Source organism: Bemisia tabaci, chromosome 3, assembly GCF_918797505.1.
Source record: "Bemisia tabaci chromosome 3, PGI_BMITA_v3".
In the NCBI taxonomy this organism is placed as follows: Eukaryota; Metazoa; Arthropoda; class Insecta; order Hemiptera; family Aleyrodidae; genus Bemisia; species Bemisia tabaci.
The window spans coordinates 50,029,684-50,045,516 of NC_092795.1; the positions used below are offsets into that span (position 1 = coordinate 50,029,684).

General features: G+C 36.4%; 2 protein-coding genes across 2 annotated transcripts; one reads left to right on the top strand and one right to left on the bottom strand.

The window, feature by feature from the left end:
* Positions 1-150: 150 nt before the first annotated feature.
* cnir (cornichon-like protein) lies at positions 151-5,672 on the bottom strand. Its single transcript, XM_019041633.2, has 5 exons — positions 5,438-5,672; positions 4,256-4,324; positions 3,784-3,896; positions 2,832-2,972; positions 151-1,667 (listed from the first exon to the last, which is right to left on the bottom strand). The coding sequence occupies exons 1-5, from the start codon at positions 5,507-5,509 to the stop codon at positions 1,604-1,606; spliced, it is 459 nt and encodes a 152-aa protein (XP_018897178.1). The 5' UTR covers positions 5,510-5,672; the 3' UTR covers positions 151-1,603.
* A 1,777-nt stretch (positions 5,673-7,449) lies between these two features.
* Positions 7,450-12,647, top strand: LOC109030661 (protein D3). The gene is made up of 5 exons (XM_019041738.2): positions 7,450-7,873; positions 8,455-8,590; positions 9,036-9,179; positions 9,552-9,633; positions 12,486-12,647. Exons 1-5 carry the CDS (start codon positions 7,640-7,642, stop codon positions 12,592-12,594), a joined length of 705 nt encoding a protein of 234 aa, XP_018897283.2. The 5' UTR covers positions 7,450-7,639; the 3' UTR covers positions 12,595-12,647.
* Positions 12,648-15,833: the final 3,186 nt, after the last annotated feature.

Consider the following 15,833-nt stretch of genomic DNA (forward strand, 5'->3'; position numbering starts at 1 on the left):
ATTAGAGCTATTTGAACCCTGTTATTTTGTCATATTCATAACTTGTGCTCTATGATGCAGATAACAAGTCAAATAAGTTAAATGATAATGTGAAGTGCAAGAGAAAATTTTACACTTGCGACAGATTTGGAAGTAAAGAAATTCAAGATCTTTTGTTTTTTCGAAAAAAACTTTATCAACCTTTTCAATCAAACAAAATACAAAAACCAAGGTGAAAAAGTACATTTTAGGTTAAAAACCATCAATTCTCAACATCTGAGAAACTTATTGAACACACATCAGTACACACAAAACTCTCCTCTTAAGACTTACATTTTTTGTAAGCATGACTGCATTTGACCCATTCAAGTTCAAATAAATTGTTTAATCAATTTTCTAAGCGCTGAATTCTGTGTCCAGATAGGCTCAAATAAATGTTAAGACAGAAATTCTGATCAATGTGAAAATCAAACCAGTGGTATAATATTTTTGAGAACTCTGTACCAAAACATTTTAATGATGAAATATCGACAAAATTTTAATGATTTTTTCTGAAGGTTAACACTATCTAGATCAGAACCCTTTTGTCAGAATTAGTGACAGTTAAGAATTTCGGGCCAAAATGGTCTCTTTTCTGCATTAGAAGTCAAATAAATATAGTTCCTGAAGTAAGAGATTTTGTGAATCACTTTAATTTGGCTCAGATTGCTTCAAGAGAGAATTTTCCTCTTCTCTGAGAGGATTCACCGGCGAGAATTTTTTTTAGTAAATCATCAATATGATGGCAAGTTAAAGTAAAGTTTTAATATACGCACTGAATATTAGAATAAATGAAGATTATTTGGTTGGAACGATCGGAAGTACCAATCCTGAGACTTCATACAAATCAACAAGAAGATTGGTAGATTTACTGACAACATTGAAACTATGCCTTTAGCAAAATTTTCATCAGGACTGAAAAAGAGGGCTGGACAATTTTATTTACAAAACTAGGCATCATGCTGCATTTGTTTTAATTTTGTACAACATGTGCTAAAATTTATTAGGCCAATTGAGTGTGCAGGAATAAAACAGTCTACAGCATGACAATAATTTATTAGGGTTGTTTTTATTTTTAAAATTTTCACCGGAAAAATCTAAAAAAACGTATCGAAAAAAATTGAATATTTTCTAGTACATTGCAAACACATGGACTCCACACCGCTTATTGAAAGTTTGAGAAAGTACCTACTAATACAAATTTTGTAGACCTCTTGAGGCAACTAAAATGATAAAATATAAAGATAAAAGGAAACAAAAATTTTAAAAACACAATAAATATTTAGTTTTTATATTCACCATTTTTTCTGAAAGGTTACAGGTCGGATTGTATGAAACATAACCATGTTGGAGATAGACGTTTCAAATAATGATAATATTTAAAATTTGAGGTAAAGATCGATCAGTTTACAAAATTGTGTGAAGGCATAGCCATGTTGTCTGCATACTCATAACAAATTAGTAAATTAACTTGTTGAGGCAGAAAAAGAGAGTGCAAAATTGACTAAAGCTTAAGAGTAATAACATTAGCTTAGGAGGTAAAAAATTAATATTAACATGAGATACAGTGGTGAAGTCTTCAATTTTAATGATCAGATGGTAGACCGTCTTTCTCCAGAGGGTTGTCTTTGATTAGAGAAAGAATTAGACTGGAAATAAAAACAAACAGATATTAGCACAATCTGAAGGTTGATAATTAATTAGGAGCTTACAAGGCAAAGCGGATATGTACTAAAATTAAGATGAAAAACAATTAATTTTCAGGGTTGATGATGCTTCTTTACCGCTGCTTGGTTCTAATGCGTATTTAAGTATTACTTCTATTAAATATCAAATTATTAATCAATTATTAATAGTCCAACTCATAACCCTAAATCACCTAATAAAATAAATCAATATAATTTTTGTATAATTCAATAGATAAGAGATTTAAAATTATCTATAGTTGAAATATGAGTCCAGACAATTTTTTTATTACAGTTTTACCACAATTTACTTACAAACATCAGTTTTTTCGAGTATATTGAGCAAAAATTCAATCACTTGTTGGGTAAAAGCAATGCACTTATTTTTTCCAAAATCTTAGTGTACAAGGCTGCAATTCATATCCTCACCAATGGAAAGTCTACAAGTAGGTATTACAAGTACAAAATTTCATCAATATGGTAGCCCTCCAGAGCAAAAATATAGAGTAAAATGAATTGACTTGTCCATGGTTTAGAGGGTGCGTAAACCAGGGGACCAGTAACTTAAATCTGGGCATTGAAAGGGTTGAGTGGTGAGGACTGATCATGAGTGATAAATGACAATGAAACCATCCATCAAATTTTAGACAAAAAATGGTAAAAATTGAACTCAAGTTTCCAACGAATTATCTACATTCAAATTCCAATGATCAAGACTGATTACTGCACCTTCTTAATTTGAGCGTACCTTTTAAAGGATTGTATGTTTCACTTGAAGGAATAAAACCATAGGGGAAAAAAAGGAGGTGTTTGCATCTTGAGGTTTATTTGCCCTGTGACTTGGGTTGGTACAACCTGGCCAGCAAAATCCGGAATTCAAAGTATGAAAAACGGACCATAATATCTCATTTTTTTGCTTAAATCAACTCATGATATTTCAAGCACTTTTTATAGAATGACTTTTTTCCATAAATTACACCATTTCCAAGAAAATCAATGACAAAAGCCGCTGTGCCGACCTGCGTCATCAAAAAATTTCCAAGATGCCCGAAATGCAAACACCTACTTTTTTTCTCTGTGGAATAAAAAATCTTAAGCACAATTATTCAAACTCTGATTGACACTTACCAGTATAAATAACAGAAGAAAGCAATTAAATACCATCCTATTGATATCAGGCAGTCTCGCATGTATTTTCTAAGCTGTCCATGGTTGTGAATCTCAGTTGGGTCATAAACACCGGTATTACCAGGAGGAACGGAGTAAAACCTAAAAATGAAAAAATTAAATTTACAGGGTTTATTTAACGAGTAAAATTTGGAGTCTGCATTCAAACTGATAACTTCTGAAAGTATCCATCTAAAATTACCTGACACCTAGATATGTCCTTCTTGAGATTAGTATATTTACTTTCATCCGTTGGGCAAAAAAAGGGCAAGGAATAAAGCTTCAATAAGAAGAGACAGGTATCAGGCACCATGCACTTCTGGCAGTAATGCTTCATTATAACTGTGTTGAGCCATACAGCAGGCAGGGCTGCAAAAAGTTCCAAGTGATCAAACATTTCATGCAGACCTGAGACTTCTCCGGACTTTTAATAATATTTGCTTTGAAACTTTAAATAATGCTCCCACTTTGGAGAAGTACTCTTTCAAAAGTCATCAGCTAAGTTGTCATTTGTTCACTTTCAATTTGCAGGCGTTTTCGCATCACTACTATCCACATGAAAACATCCGACTCTCGCAGGAGCGAGAACACACGCTTGGATAGGTATTTTAATATTTCAAACCTTGTAACACTTTAATTTTTAGTCACACAGAAATCACAACCACATTAAAGTCGCAGATCATAACTGAGTTTTCATTATGATACGATTATGAGACAGATGTTTCCAAAGTGGATAGTGTCGAATGATGCTTTGTGCAGAGGCGTAAATTTGTTGCTTGCGCCTGAAAATCAAGAGTAAACAAATGTCAACTTATCTGATGACACCTCTAACTTGTATTTTTTTTCTTCTTCTACTTTTGCTGTTCCCTTTACCGTCTTTGAGTAGGTATGCGTTAGCAGAGTAAGAACTTACTCATAAGAAATCCATGCTAAAACCGGAATGTTTGCTAACGCCAGCCACCAACATTGGAACAAGATGAATAACACGAAGATCACCACATGAGCTGCTAACTTTGGTATCACCCACTGAAACATGAGAATCATAGAAAAAAAAATCAATAGGTATTCTAGTTAAGACAAGGACTGCTTACTTTCGACATAAATTTCACTCAGTTTTCCTCTCTATAGTTCAGGTTGGGCACATGGTTTAGAGTTGACATGTTAGCCATTTAAACAATTTTCAAAGCGATGCAATTGTGTTTTAGAGAGGTGAATTTTTTTTTTTTTAAATTCTACAAACCAACTTACATAGAAAAAGAAAAAAAGAATGAGGGTAAAAACTATATGATGGGTGGACTAAAGATTTGCCGTACATCAAATTTGAAGAAGAAAAAATCCACCATTTACAGAAAGACTAAAAAAACCGGAGAACTGATTATACTTACAATATTTAACTGTGCACAGCATTGTTGGGCATTTAGGTAGTCAGATTCTAAGTCTGATAAGGTTATGACCTGAGATGATTGAATTAAGGAGAAAAATTAAAAACTTATACATGATGATTCTATTTGAAGCAGTTGGCGAGTCAAAACTTCTGGATGAATTTAAGGAGCCACAGTAAAAAAAGCTCTAACTTTGCCTTTCGTTGGCCGAGTCAAAATAGTTAATACTCTACCTACAACTTCCATTCCTGAAGACTTACTTTCTTGAAAATATATTTTATGTATGGTGTATAAATTATTTTATTTCATGCAATGAAGCAACTGTCTTTCGTTTCGCCCATGGCAGACACTTGCCGGCCTAAATCCACCAAAATTGACTTCAATTTCTCTGATGATGGGCAGATCCTAATTCTAGGGACAAGAAAGCCTACACAGCTCATTGGACATCACTGGCAGACAACCATTATCACCAAGCTCTTGAGCTTATTGACGGTGGATCAAGGATGGTACGTCGCTCCTTCTTGCAGACCATGTTAGTAGTATGCTACATCCCTGTAATTGGCCTCCTGAATAGTGGCAGAAATTTTCTAGTGTCTGCGGTCTATGGTCCTTGAAAATTCTTGTGATAAAATGAAAGACAGCAAATAATTTCTTCTGAATTTACTAGAGCATACCTACAGTTTAAAAATTAAATAGAGCTTTGGAAAAAGTTATTGGAGCAGATACAAATGACGAAAGTTTCTACTTTGCTGACACTAAGGTATCAATACTGTTAATTCTTCTTCTTCCATGGAATTAAGAAGCGAGCAAAGTATAGGTACTGATTATCTCATCCAGTTGAGAGCCAATAGGTAATTTAAATTATTATCTGGCTGAAACGCAACCAAACTTGAAAATTGACTTGAGTGCTGCAAAGTTCCCATTATTTTGCATCAGTTGTAAGGACTTTGCATGTTTTTACTGACCAGTAACCTGGTCTCATCAATACTCCTATGATTCATCATGACAGTGCTCGTTGCATAATCTGCGCAATGCCTGCATTAGGTCTGTGCACTATTAAAAGCAACTAATAAGAGCTCTCTAAAATTAGTACATATAATGCATGCAAATACTAATGAATATGATAAGAACGATAATACTTGAAAATAATGTGTGAAAATAAACGGTAGTGAGAAAAAAGGATACGAAGTAAACAAGTAGGAACAGAATTGCTCCTGTGTCTATTAAGGAAAAGAGGAACAAAAGAGTTTCACTCATTATTTAGAAGGGCAAAAAGACGTGGACTAGAATGATAAACACTTCGGGTGAAATAAATTAGTGATAAGAATAGACAAATTCACGGAACAATTTGCCGAAAAAGTCCAAACTTTGAGCGGAGAAAAAACATAACCCTAATTATGAATGTAAACAATCTTTACACGTATGGACGGGAAGGGAGGATAATGCTACCTGTCGGCAGAGTTTGGTACTTGAAAACTCGTAGTTAGTGAGTTATCTGACAGAGTGCGTTTTTTAACTTAAGAATAATTTAAATATTTGGCGGGTCGATGATATACGTAGAAAAAAAAGGAAAAAGCGGTAACATGCACTGTGAAATGGTAGTACATAGAATTTATTCGGCTCGAAAGCAACCATAAAAACGTCAATATCTTAGCTGGGAGTCTATTTCAGTAATTTTCTATGCGCGAATCGTGATCTTCGAGAAATTCTGATGAAGAATCATGTATCAGAGTGCTTAAAATTGTACCTTGTTTAATGGTCATTTAATTTAAAAAAGCGAACTTAAAGAACTTTCCTTACTTTTCTCGTTATCGGGAAAAACGAGGCAACGTTGGAATGCTCACACGGCGTCAAAACGCAACATGTGCCTTTTAAGCCCCTGTATTCGACACCGCGATAATTCAAACATGAATTCGAATAATCGCGCAGAACACAGTGCGGCCGGCACTAAACACATATCAGCGCCTGCACGACTGGATGAATACTTCACGCATTGCGCCAAACAGTGCGATCGGCGCGATGCGCACATTAGCGCCTACCAGACTGCATGAATACTTCTCGCATTGCGCCAAACGCAGTGCAGTCGGTCAGTAGTTGGCGTGAGCCGCATATTAGCGCTTACAAGACTGTAGGCCTACTTTACGCATAGCGCGCAGAGCACGGTGCGCACTCTAATCGTTGTAACTTTACGGTGTCAGACCCACCACCCACACTGCTGTGGACACCAAACCCAACCAGTGTACAACGCGAGCCTGCAATCCTCGAAGGATCGTGGAGATTTTCCTGCTTCCTGTTAACTTTCCAAAATTAAATTTTCTCTCATTGCACCTCATCCACTGGTCCTTCAGACGAAACAAACATGGAAATTTGTCAGTTTTAGTTGCAAATTTCATGCCCGAGTTCGCCCATTGGCTCCTTCTCCCGTGGGTCGTTGTCTCACAATTATTTTGATGTTCTTCTTCTTCTTCTTCCGTGTCCGATAGCACCAATAAGATTAAATTAGATTTTCCCTGACCAATAATTTGCAACATAGATTGCTTCGTCATTTACACTGAAAATATCGTCCCTTGTGCAGGTTTTAGTCATGTTAGGGCAGATTTTGATGTTTTTAGCCATGGAGAATCCTGTGGCCGCGAGCATCAAGTTTGCTCGCCGCGCGCCATCGCGCCTTCAATTTTGCAGATACAGCAGAGACATCCATCAAGCATGAATAGTCGTATCTCTGCGCCGTCATTTCCCATGCTCTCTTTTTACATTGTGTTTAAGGACCCCTAAAATTCCTTTCACATTTTTTGAAAACGGTAATTTATTTTTACCTACCCCTTGTAGCACGCTTTGAGCTTAGGGGAACTTAACGGATTCCTCAACTTTAAACTATGAGAGGTATCTTAATTTAGGCCTCCATTTTTACGAGTGCAAATTTATGAGTAAAGATTTGGGTTGAATTCATTTTTAAAGGTTCTCTCTATTGTCAACGTTTCGTGTTTAATGCATCGTACTTGATTTTATCCGTCTATTTCCATCTGTGTCCGACTTATTTTCATCTTTGATTTTCATTCGATTTAATTTAAATATAATCCTTCTCTGAGCCAGTCAAAAATGAAGGTTAAACCAACTGTGAAGAAAAAAAAGAAAGAAAAAGCAGTAGAAAAAGCATTACTGTAATCAAATCACAAATCAGTGGCAAGGGCATGATGCAGCGACTGAGTTGATCAGAGAGCTGGTATTGTGATAGTGAACCTTAATTTACGGAGACGGCTAGGCATTGACTAAGAAACAAACGAAAAGAGAAAACAAATCTGGAAACATCGCTTTGGAGGGGAATTGTATATCTGTCTATTGTGTATCAGTTGTATTTGTTATATCTGTAGTAAACAAAGGCTTAGAATGTTTTTCCTAAAGTGTAAGATAGGATTAAACTTCAACGCGGATGACAGTGTTCATTTTTTATTATTCTTATTAATGTTTAAAATTAGGTTAGTGTATAGTCAATGGTCAGTGTTTTCAAAAAATGGTTCAAATCCTTCGTGGAACAGGACTCTAAGTGATATGCTCGAGAGATTGAACAAAGATGATGTGGTGCACGAACTTATGTCGAACCAAACCATTTTTCCTTTAGAGGTATTTGCACTTCCTTATAATTGCTCTCATGCGAGGCCCTCGACTTCAACACTTTCAATATAAAACCCTGACAGTGCCAACCTCTCAGTTTAAATCCTAAATCGATGACTTCACTCCAAAAACACATTTTTGCATTTCGATGATAAAAATTGAGAGACGTGTATCCCGATTGCTATTTTAGTAAATGTTTAGCTATTTTTCTAAAATTATAAGTGGAGATAAAAAACGACTGAGAGGTAATGCTTGGACTTTGCACAGGATTCCCTGCGTAGGGTGAAGAAAAACAGAAAAATTGCAAAGAAATCATGAGTTTCCTTTTGAATACATGAAATACCGTTGTTTTCCCCACGAAAAAACGTAACTGCATTGCACCGTTGCCAGACCCCTTTTTACTTTTATTATATTTTGTCGCAAACTGACTTAAGGTTTATATCAGTAATTTTCAAGAAGAGGAGCCCCTTCAACTAATAGATATGCAACATACACTACAAGCTGACGCAGGAGACATTATTTCACCATTTAATTGCAATGTATATTGCAACATATGCTAATTAGATTATGAGAGTTTTTTCTGATGACAGGTACACTACGTACACGACAATATCAGCTATACGGTTGACTTCGGAAACGAGATCCCTGAAGCGGCCATGACTGAAAAACCGTATGTTGGATGGCCAAGTCCAAGTCCATTCGGCATGTACACTCTAGTGTGCGTAGGTAAAACATAGTTCTCTCACTATTTATTCTCAAATAGCATGACGAGCTCCCGGTTCGAGGACTGATTAAACAACTTGTTTTTTACCCCCTTCATGCCTTTACGCCCCTTTGTGGTGAAGTGTGATTTGATATAAATCCATTGATCTACCATTTAAACCCATGGAAAAGGGTCGATAAACAGGGTGTTCGCATCGAACAACTTAATAATCCATCTTTACCATAGCTTCAAATGGGGAGTATCGATAGTATATCACTCACACTTTTCCACTGATAATCCTTTTCCTTACCGAATTGTCTCAAAATCGAGTTGGTCTCGTAATGTTGGATTTGCTCGCGGTATTCCGTCAATTCTTGACGAAACCATCTAAACTCTTGGAATAAGTCATTGGCACGCGATAATTTTTGATAGTCATTGATTTGATTTTTATGTTTTTCGTTCCCACAGGTCCTGATGTGCCAACATTGCTCAAAGCACCAAAATATCGAAGTTTCTTGCATTGGCACGTAGGAAACATTCAAAACGATAATACGGTTGGGGGCGAAACCAGAGTGGAATATGTTGGTATTGTCAAACCTAATTATGGACCTGGTAAGCTACGCTCGTCTTCAGAGTCAAATTGTCGTCATATATTATTGAAACGATTGGTTTTTTTAATTTATTATACATTAGTTAATTTTTGATTTTGCTGAATTTTAATATGAAATTTAGTGGGTGCAACCTAAGTTCCTCCATGTAACGGTTGATGACATTTTTTGCTTCAGATAAAGAGGAAACAAAATATCTCGTAAAGTAACTATATTTTAAAATTATTTGTTTTTATTCTCAAATCAGAGAAAAATTACGAAGCAAACGTTTTATTGAATAAATTTCAAGCAAAATGGTCGCCATGATAATCATGATAATCTGAAAACATATTTTCCTTGAGATTCCTAAATGATTCTAATTTCTCTGTCCAAGCAGGAAAACATCGCATAGTTTTCATATTGTACAGGCAAAATCAAGATGCGGAGTTATATTACGTAGGGGACGTCATGACAGAAGAGTGAGTAAGCTTCTTATGATTTCACATAGGAATAAAAGTGATAAACAGGCTCCAAATTTGGTAAAAAAATCGCTTTTGCTTCACCTTTTTTTTCAATCATTGACTTTCAAATGGATCGCATTCAATTTAAAGGAACCAACGCGATTAGAATGTTGTAAAAATGTTGCTTCCTCGTTATTTTCTAAAAAATCTTCTAGAGTAGCAAATTTATTGTTTGCCTCCCTTCAAAAAATTGTCAATTTTAAAGGAAAATAATCGTGTACATTTTAATACTGTAGTACTGTTCATATATTAAGTTTTTTTCAAAAGGAAAGAGGAAGTTGCAAAATTTTAAAAAGACCGAATAAATGTTAAATGCTTTCCAAACGTCAGTAAAGATCAAGCATACCTGCAGGGTATCTCCATAGAGTACATAGAGTCGTATTGTTAATGGAAGAGCTGGCGCCATGTTCTGCTCGACGAGTTCCGAGTCCGGTAGGTGCCGAGTTCGGGTCACTTTTTCGATACATGTTCGATCCAAAATGGCGGTGTGGAATACGTGGTGATTCCTATCTTCTTTGTTTACATCGGATGGCCGGGTACCCTAGGGTGCGTCAAAAAAAATGAAAGTCTGAAATGTTCCGCTCCCCAGGCGGCAATCGATGACGTTTGGTAAAAAAACATGTTTGCCAAAATTTGGGCCAATTTCAATCATTTTAAATGGTGCCAAAGGTCAATTTTGTGATGAAATTATGATATTTTGGTTTAGACCTCGATTTCGTACAAAAAACTCGATTTTACGCTGAAATCGTGCGTTTACGAGAAATATGTCAAAGAACTCGACTTGTAGAGGATGAAATTTTACACTAGGAGGACGTCTTTGTAACCGATAAAAATCAAATTGAACTAGAAAAACTCAACTCGGTATTTATTTTTTTGGTCCTCAGAATTTCCGAGGTCTTACTAAGTAGAGGTTTAAAAGACTCATTTTTCACGAAAATAAGTCGAAAGAGGGTATAAATGAACTGTAGGCAAGTGTTGAGGATGCAAATGTCATCAGAACTTCCTCAGTTTCAAAAAAAGTTCCAACTATTTTGCACAATCCTCCAAAAAGTGTACGACTCGAGAAGCAGGATCGTGCTATAATAGTAGGGGGAAAGTGCGGTTTGACCGGGAAAAATTGCGTAACAAACTTTCCCTATGTAATCGTCATCAGTAGGTCCCCCTGAACAACTTCCTAAAAGTTAAAAATGGCCCGACCCCGGAATATCCCTCAAAAAAGTTAAAATTGAAAATGGCGGCCGTAATAAGAGGGTCCGGGAAATCGGTATTTTAAAATGCTCATCCTGTCTCATCATGTGAGGTATCATTTCCTATGTAATTTTGGTCGTAGATTTCATAAATAAATTCCGCAAGGCCCTCCGGCCAAAGGGGGCGCTCCAAATCAAAGATGGCGGCCAAATGTGAAAGGCAGGAGGTTGCATTTTTTTAAATATTCACCGAAGGAACAAGGAAAGTGAAGTGTCTTTATTTTCATGTATTTATGGCCAAGAAACTTAAATTTGATGTTATAAATGTATTTAATAAAGGAAATTAAAGGAAACATACGACCACCGAGAGAAACGTAAGCTCAGAAGAGGCCTTGCGGAATTCATTTATGAAATCTACGACCAAAATTACATAGGAAATGCTACCTCACATGATGAGACAGAATGAGCATTTTAAAATACCGATTTCCCGGACCCTCTTATTACGGCCGCCATTTTCAATTTTAACTTTTTTGAGGGATATTCCGGGGTCGGGCCATTTTTAACTTTTAGGAAGTTGTTCAGGGGGACCTACTGATGACGATTACATAGGGAAAGTTTGTTACGCAATTTTTCCCGGTCAAACCGCACTTTCCCCCTACTATTATAGCACGATCCTGCTTCTCGAGTCGTACACTTTTTGGAGGATTGTGCAAAATAGTTGGAACTTTTTTTGAAACTGAGGAAGTTCTGATGACATTTGCATCCTCAACACTTGCCTACAGTTCATTTATACCCTCTTTCGACTTATTTTCGTGAAAAATGAGTCTTTTAAACCTCTACTTAGTAAGACCTCGGAAATTCTGAGGACCAAAAAAATAAATACCGAGTTGAGTTTTTCTAGTTCAATTTGATTTTTATCGGTTACAAAGACGTCCTCCTAGTGTAAAATTTCATCCTCTACAAGTCGAGTTCTTTGACATATTTCTCGTAAACGCACGATTTCAGCGTAAAATCGAGTTTTTTGTACGAAATCGAGGTCTAAACCAAAATATCATAATTTCATCACAAAATTGACCTTTGGCACCATTTAAAATGATTGAAATTGGCCCAAATTTTGGCAAACATGTTTTTTTACCAAACGTCATCGATTGCCGCCTGGGGAGCGGAACATTTCAGACTTTCATTTTTTTTGACGCACCCTAGGGTACCCGTGTATCGCAAACAATCGATTATGTATCGAAAAAGTGACCCGGCGTCACACAGGAGTCTCGGAATTCGGAACCTGGAAAATGCTTAAAAGTGGCGCCGGCTCACCCACTTACATTACGACTCTGTGTACTCTACGGGTATCTCGAATCAAAATACGGCCTCTTACCTGATCCCCCTGAAGAATCAGCGAATCTATCGCCAGAAAACATCCAATTGTTATGAATATTCATGCAGTGAGCTAGGAAGCGAAAACTTCTCCCAAATTGTTTACAAATACTAACATAGCTCATTTTTTATATTCGAGCTGATGAGTCTCCAACTTTTAATTGGCCGCCTGAGAATACCCCTTGCGTTCGCATTCTGAGCTTCAGCATCTTCGCGCGTCACTTTCATGTTAATGTTCCTTCCTTCTAGTGGCGACATGGATGAACGAGAATTTTTTGAACCGAGAGTGATGGCAAAAGAGAATCAAATGGGTAAACCGATTGGAGTCAATTATTTCTGGGTCACAACTGCCGACTAAGAAGATGATGATTCAAACATGACCATGATCTGGATAATAAGAGCATATGGAGTGCGAGGAAGAATGAGACCGGTATGGCTCCTCTGATAATTGTGAAAAAAAGAATTACCTATATTAAGACAGATTTTACTTTCAAATCTACGCTGCTTAGTAAATAGGCCTGCACCACAGAAAAAATCAGTAGTATCAGTTGGTGGCTGTAATTAAAGAGTGGAAAATTCAAAACGTGGTGAGCGTCATCAGGTGCCGCTAAAGGTTCCTCCGACGCACAGTAGAACGATTCTTTGGAATAAGTTGGACATGACATTTTTGATAAAAATTGTAAAATTTTACGTTTATCTTGTCACAATCTCAAGTTCAAGGGGTGCTTAATATAGAAAATTTTACGAAAAGAACCAATGAAACTATACGTTCAAAACATCAAAATGTCATATTCTTGAAGATATAAGCTTTTAGAGTTTTTAAATCATGTCCGAACTCTCCAATTGACTCGATCCAATGTGCGACGTCTCACCTGAAAGAAATTCCTTGAGAAAAAATCGTCAACTGCATTAATTCTCGACTTTTCTCTATAAAATACACGCGCGAAAAACACGCGAGAAAAATAAACGGCTATCACGAGTAACATTGTCTTTAAAATAACCAACAACCCGTGATTACATTTCATTACTTAACAAGAAATTCTCTCGTTAAAACAACCATTTCTTGCCGTTATAGGCGAAGAAAAAATATCTCAAGAACTTTTTCCCTTATTCTTAGATAAAAAAAAATTATCACGATGGCACTGATGGCAGTGATGATGTTCAAATTTTTGAAAGGTTATATCTGGTCTTATTGAGAAATATTTCAAAGCATTTTAGGCCAACCGCGGGTGAGATTTAAACGCAAAAGCTGAATGACTTAGCATAATGTTGTTGAAACGAAGACACTTCATGCTGAGCAGTTTTGATGAAATATGTAGAAACTTTTAACAGCAAGTCATGCACAACTTCCATGATTATATGTTGGAATATGAAGGCATGTAATTAAGAAAACTATTAAACTCTCTCAATTTTCCATCATTCATTCTTATCAGACAGTTTTTAAGCAACGTATCCTCTTACCACGACGGTGGATCGATTTTCTCATACATATAAGTTCCCGCTGGAATAATTGTATCGTTTTTCATTCAGAAAATACCATTAATCGGCCGTGAACTGAGAATAAAGCTTAAAAATTTTTATGTCAAGAAATTCGCTGTTTTTCCAGACGAAAGATTGTAAAAACATTTCAATCAATAGCTAAATTATCATTCGCAAATTGTATTTTTACGAGAGAATGGCGGGCGTTTTTACTTAAAAATTGTATTGGTTTTTTCCCTGATTACACGTAAACATCCAGCAAAATATTGGCTACAGCGCAAGGTTGCACAGTCAGACTCCTGTAAAAAATCTGTCTCCATGGGATTTTATGATCAATTTTGCAACCTTAAAATGCATTGCGTTCTTCATTGTAGAAAACGATGCGTTATTATTCTCCGTGTATCAAGTTTTCAGTGGAAAAGTAATCACCATTCTTGCTGGAAATTTTTTGCAATGATACAGTGTGAAATTTATACACACACATGCAGTGTAGCAAACTTTGAAACCCTTATTTATATTGAAAAATACAATTATCATCATTTTAGAGAGAGTTTACACACGGTATTCAAGTTACGTTCATCTAGCATCGTTACAAGTAGGTATGTTCAGAATCTCCCGAATTATTATCATCTAGATGCTGAAGTACCTAACCGCTGAAAAGGTGAATTCAGCAAGTCGGGAATTCTCTGTACTTTTTCAACTTCCACGATGTTAAATCAACAGAAGAAAGTCCCCATACAATGGGCCTGTTGCATGCAAGAGATACAGCCGCGCGAATAGACTTTTTAGAGGTTAAATGACACGAAAATTACGATGGTCACATTAAAAAAGTCTGAAATACACTCCTTACTGCGCAATTTGCGTTGTTAGGAACGCGCTTTTTCAAATTTCCCGCGTCTGGGGGCAGTTTTCTAATCACCGGAAACGAGCAAACGGCGGGCTCGGTGATTTCCGGAAGATGCCGAGTCGTTGTTGTTGTTGTTATTTTTTCCTTCAGTTTGTTTACAAACCCAACGTGATCTCCTACAGTGGTCCATATACGCTTTATGCGGTAACCAAATCGATCAACTTTTAAATATCCAACGCAATCCTTCTACATTTCATTTCACGATGTCACGAGCTCCGATTTTTAGGTTATGTTGTCAGTTTTAGTTGACCGGAAATAGCCGCGAGTTGCCGTTAATTGTTTCCGTTAGAAAACTGCCCCCAGACGCGGGAAATTTGAAAAAGCGCGTTCCTAACAACACAAATTGCGCAGTAAGGAGTGTATTTCAGACTTTTTTAATGTGACCATCGTAATTTTCGTGTCATTTAACCTCTAAAAAGTCTATTCGCACGGCTGTATCTCTTGCATGCAACAGGCCATTACATAGACGGTAGGTACGTTTGTCTATTTTCATTCTCGGCGTGTTTCTCTTGTGTATAACCCCTAAAGATATTTTGCTAGTGTGAATGTCCTGACGGTGAACCTCCCATCATTCCAAATGATTCATGAATTCTTTAGTTCACTGAGATTATTATTTGCTCAACGAGAGTAGAGCAATATTGAGCTGGTATTGCGTTTTAATAGCTATTTCTGCCAAAATTGGCTCAGATACTTTCACCTGTGCCTGTGATTGAACGAGGATGGTTCAAATGTTTCTAGGACTCTATGAAGATTCTAAGCAGTTGCAATAGAATCGTATATTTTATCGTAATTTTTATAGAAAATTTAAAAAAAAAAAAAAAAACTTTTAAGAAATTCACAAATGACTTTGAATGTGCGATTTCGGATATCAGTGATTAAATGCACTGATGCGCATATGTTACGAATCCTCACAGCGTTTTTAGGTTTTGAAAAAAACGAATGAATGATTTCTAACAATAATTTTTATCTGAAATCTGAATCACTATATATTTTAATAACAGATGGAGCGTGGCATCTGTAGTCGAAATTTTGACCCAGAGATGGAAGCGTCATGCGACCTTGATAATAACGTTCAGATACGACTATTCCGGCGTAGTGGATGCTCTAGTTGCCTGCCTCTAAAATGAAGGAGCTTCGGTCTACTTTTTTACCGGACGATGTGAGCATCGTGTCAGTGAAGGATCTGAAGATTTAGAGAGGAATTGAAAAAA

What these genes read in the sequence shown, in the direction of transcription:
- cnir (XM_019041633.2), bottom strand. Translation starts at nt 5,509, where the DNA reads ATGAGTGAAACTCTTTTGTTCCTCTTTTCCTTAATAGACACAGGAGCA. An exon ending in GCTGTGCACAGTTAAATATT is followed by an intron (nt 3,897 to 4,255) that starts GTAAGTATAATC and finishes CTCATGTTTCAG; the next exon opens with TGGGTGATACCAAAGTTAGC. An exon ending in TTCTTCTGTTATTTATACTG is followed by an intron (nt 1,668 to 2,831) that starts GTAAGTGTCAAT and finishes TTTTATTTCCAG; the next exon opens with TCTAATTCTTTCTCTAATCA.
- LOC109030661 (XM_019041738.2), top strand. Translation starts at nt 7,640, where the DNA reads ATGTTTTTCCTAAAGTGTAAGATAGGATTAAACTTCAACGCGGATGAC. An exon ending in AAACCATTTTTCCTTTAGAG is followed by an intron (nt 7,874 to 8,454) that starts GTATTTGCACTT and finishes TTCTGATGACAG; the next exon opens with GTACACTACGTACACGACAA. An exon ending in GGGGACGTCATGACAGAAGA is followed by an intron (nt 9,634 to 12,485) that starts GTGAGTAAGCTT and finishes CCTTCCTTCTAG; the next exon opens with TGGCGACATGGATGAACGAG.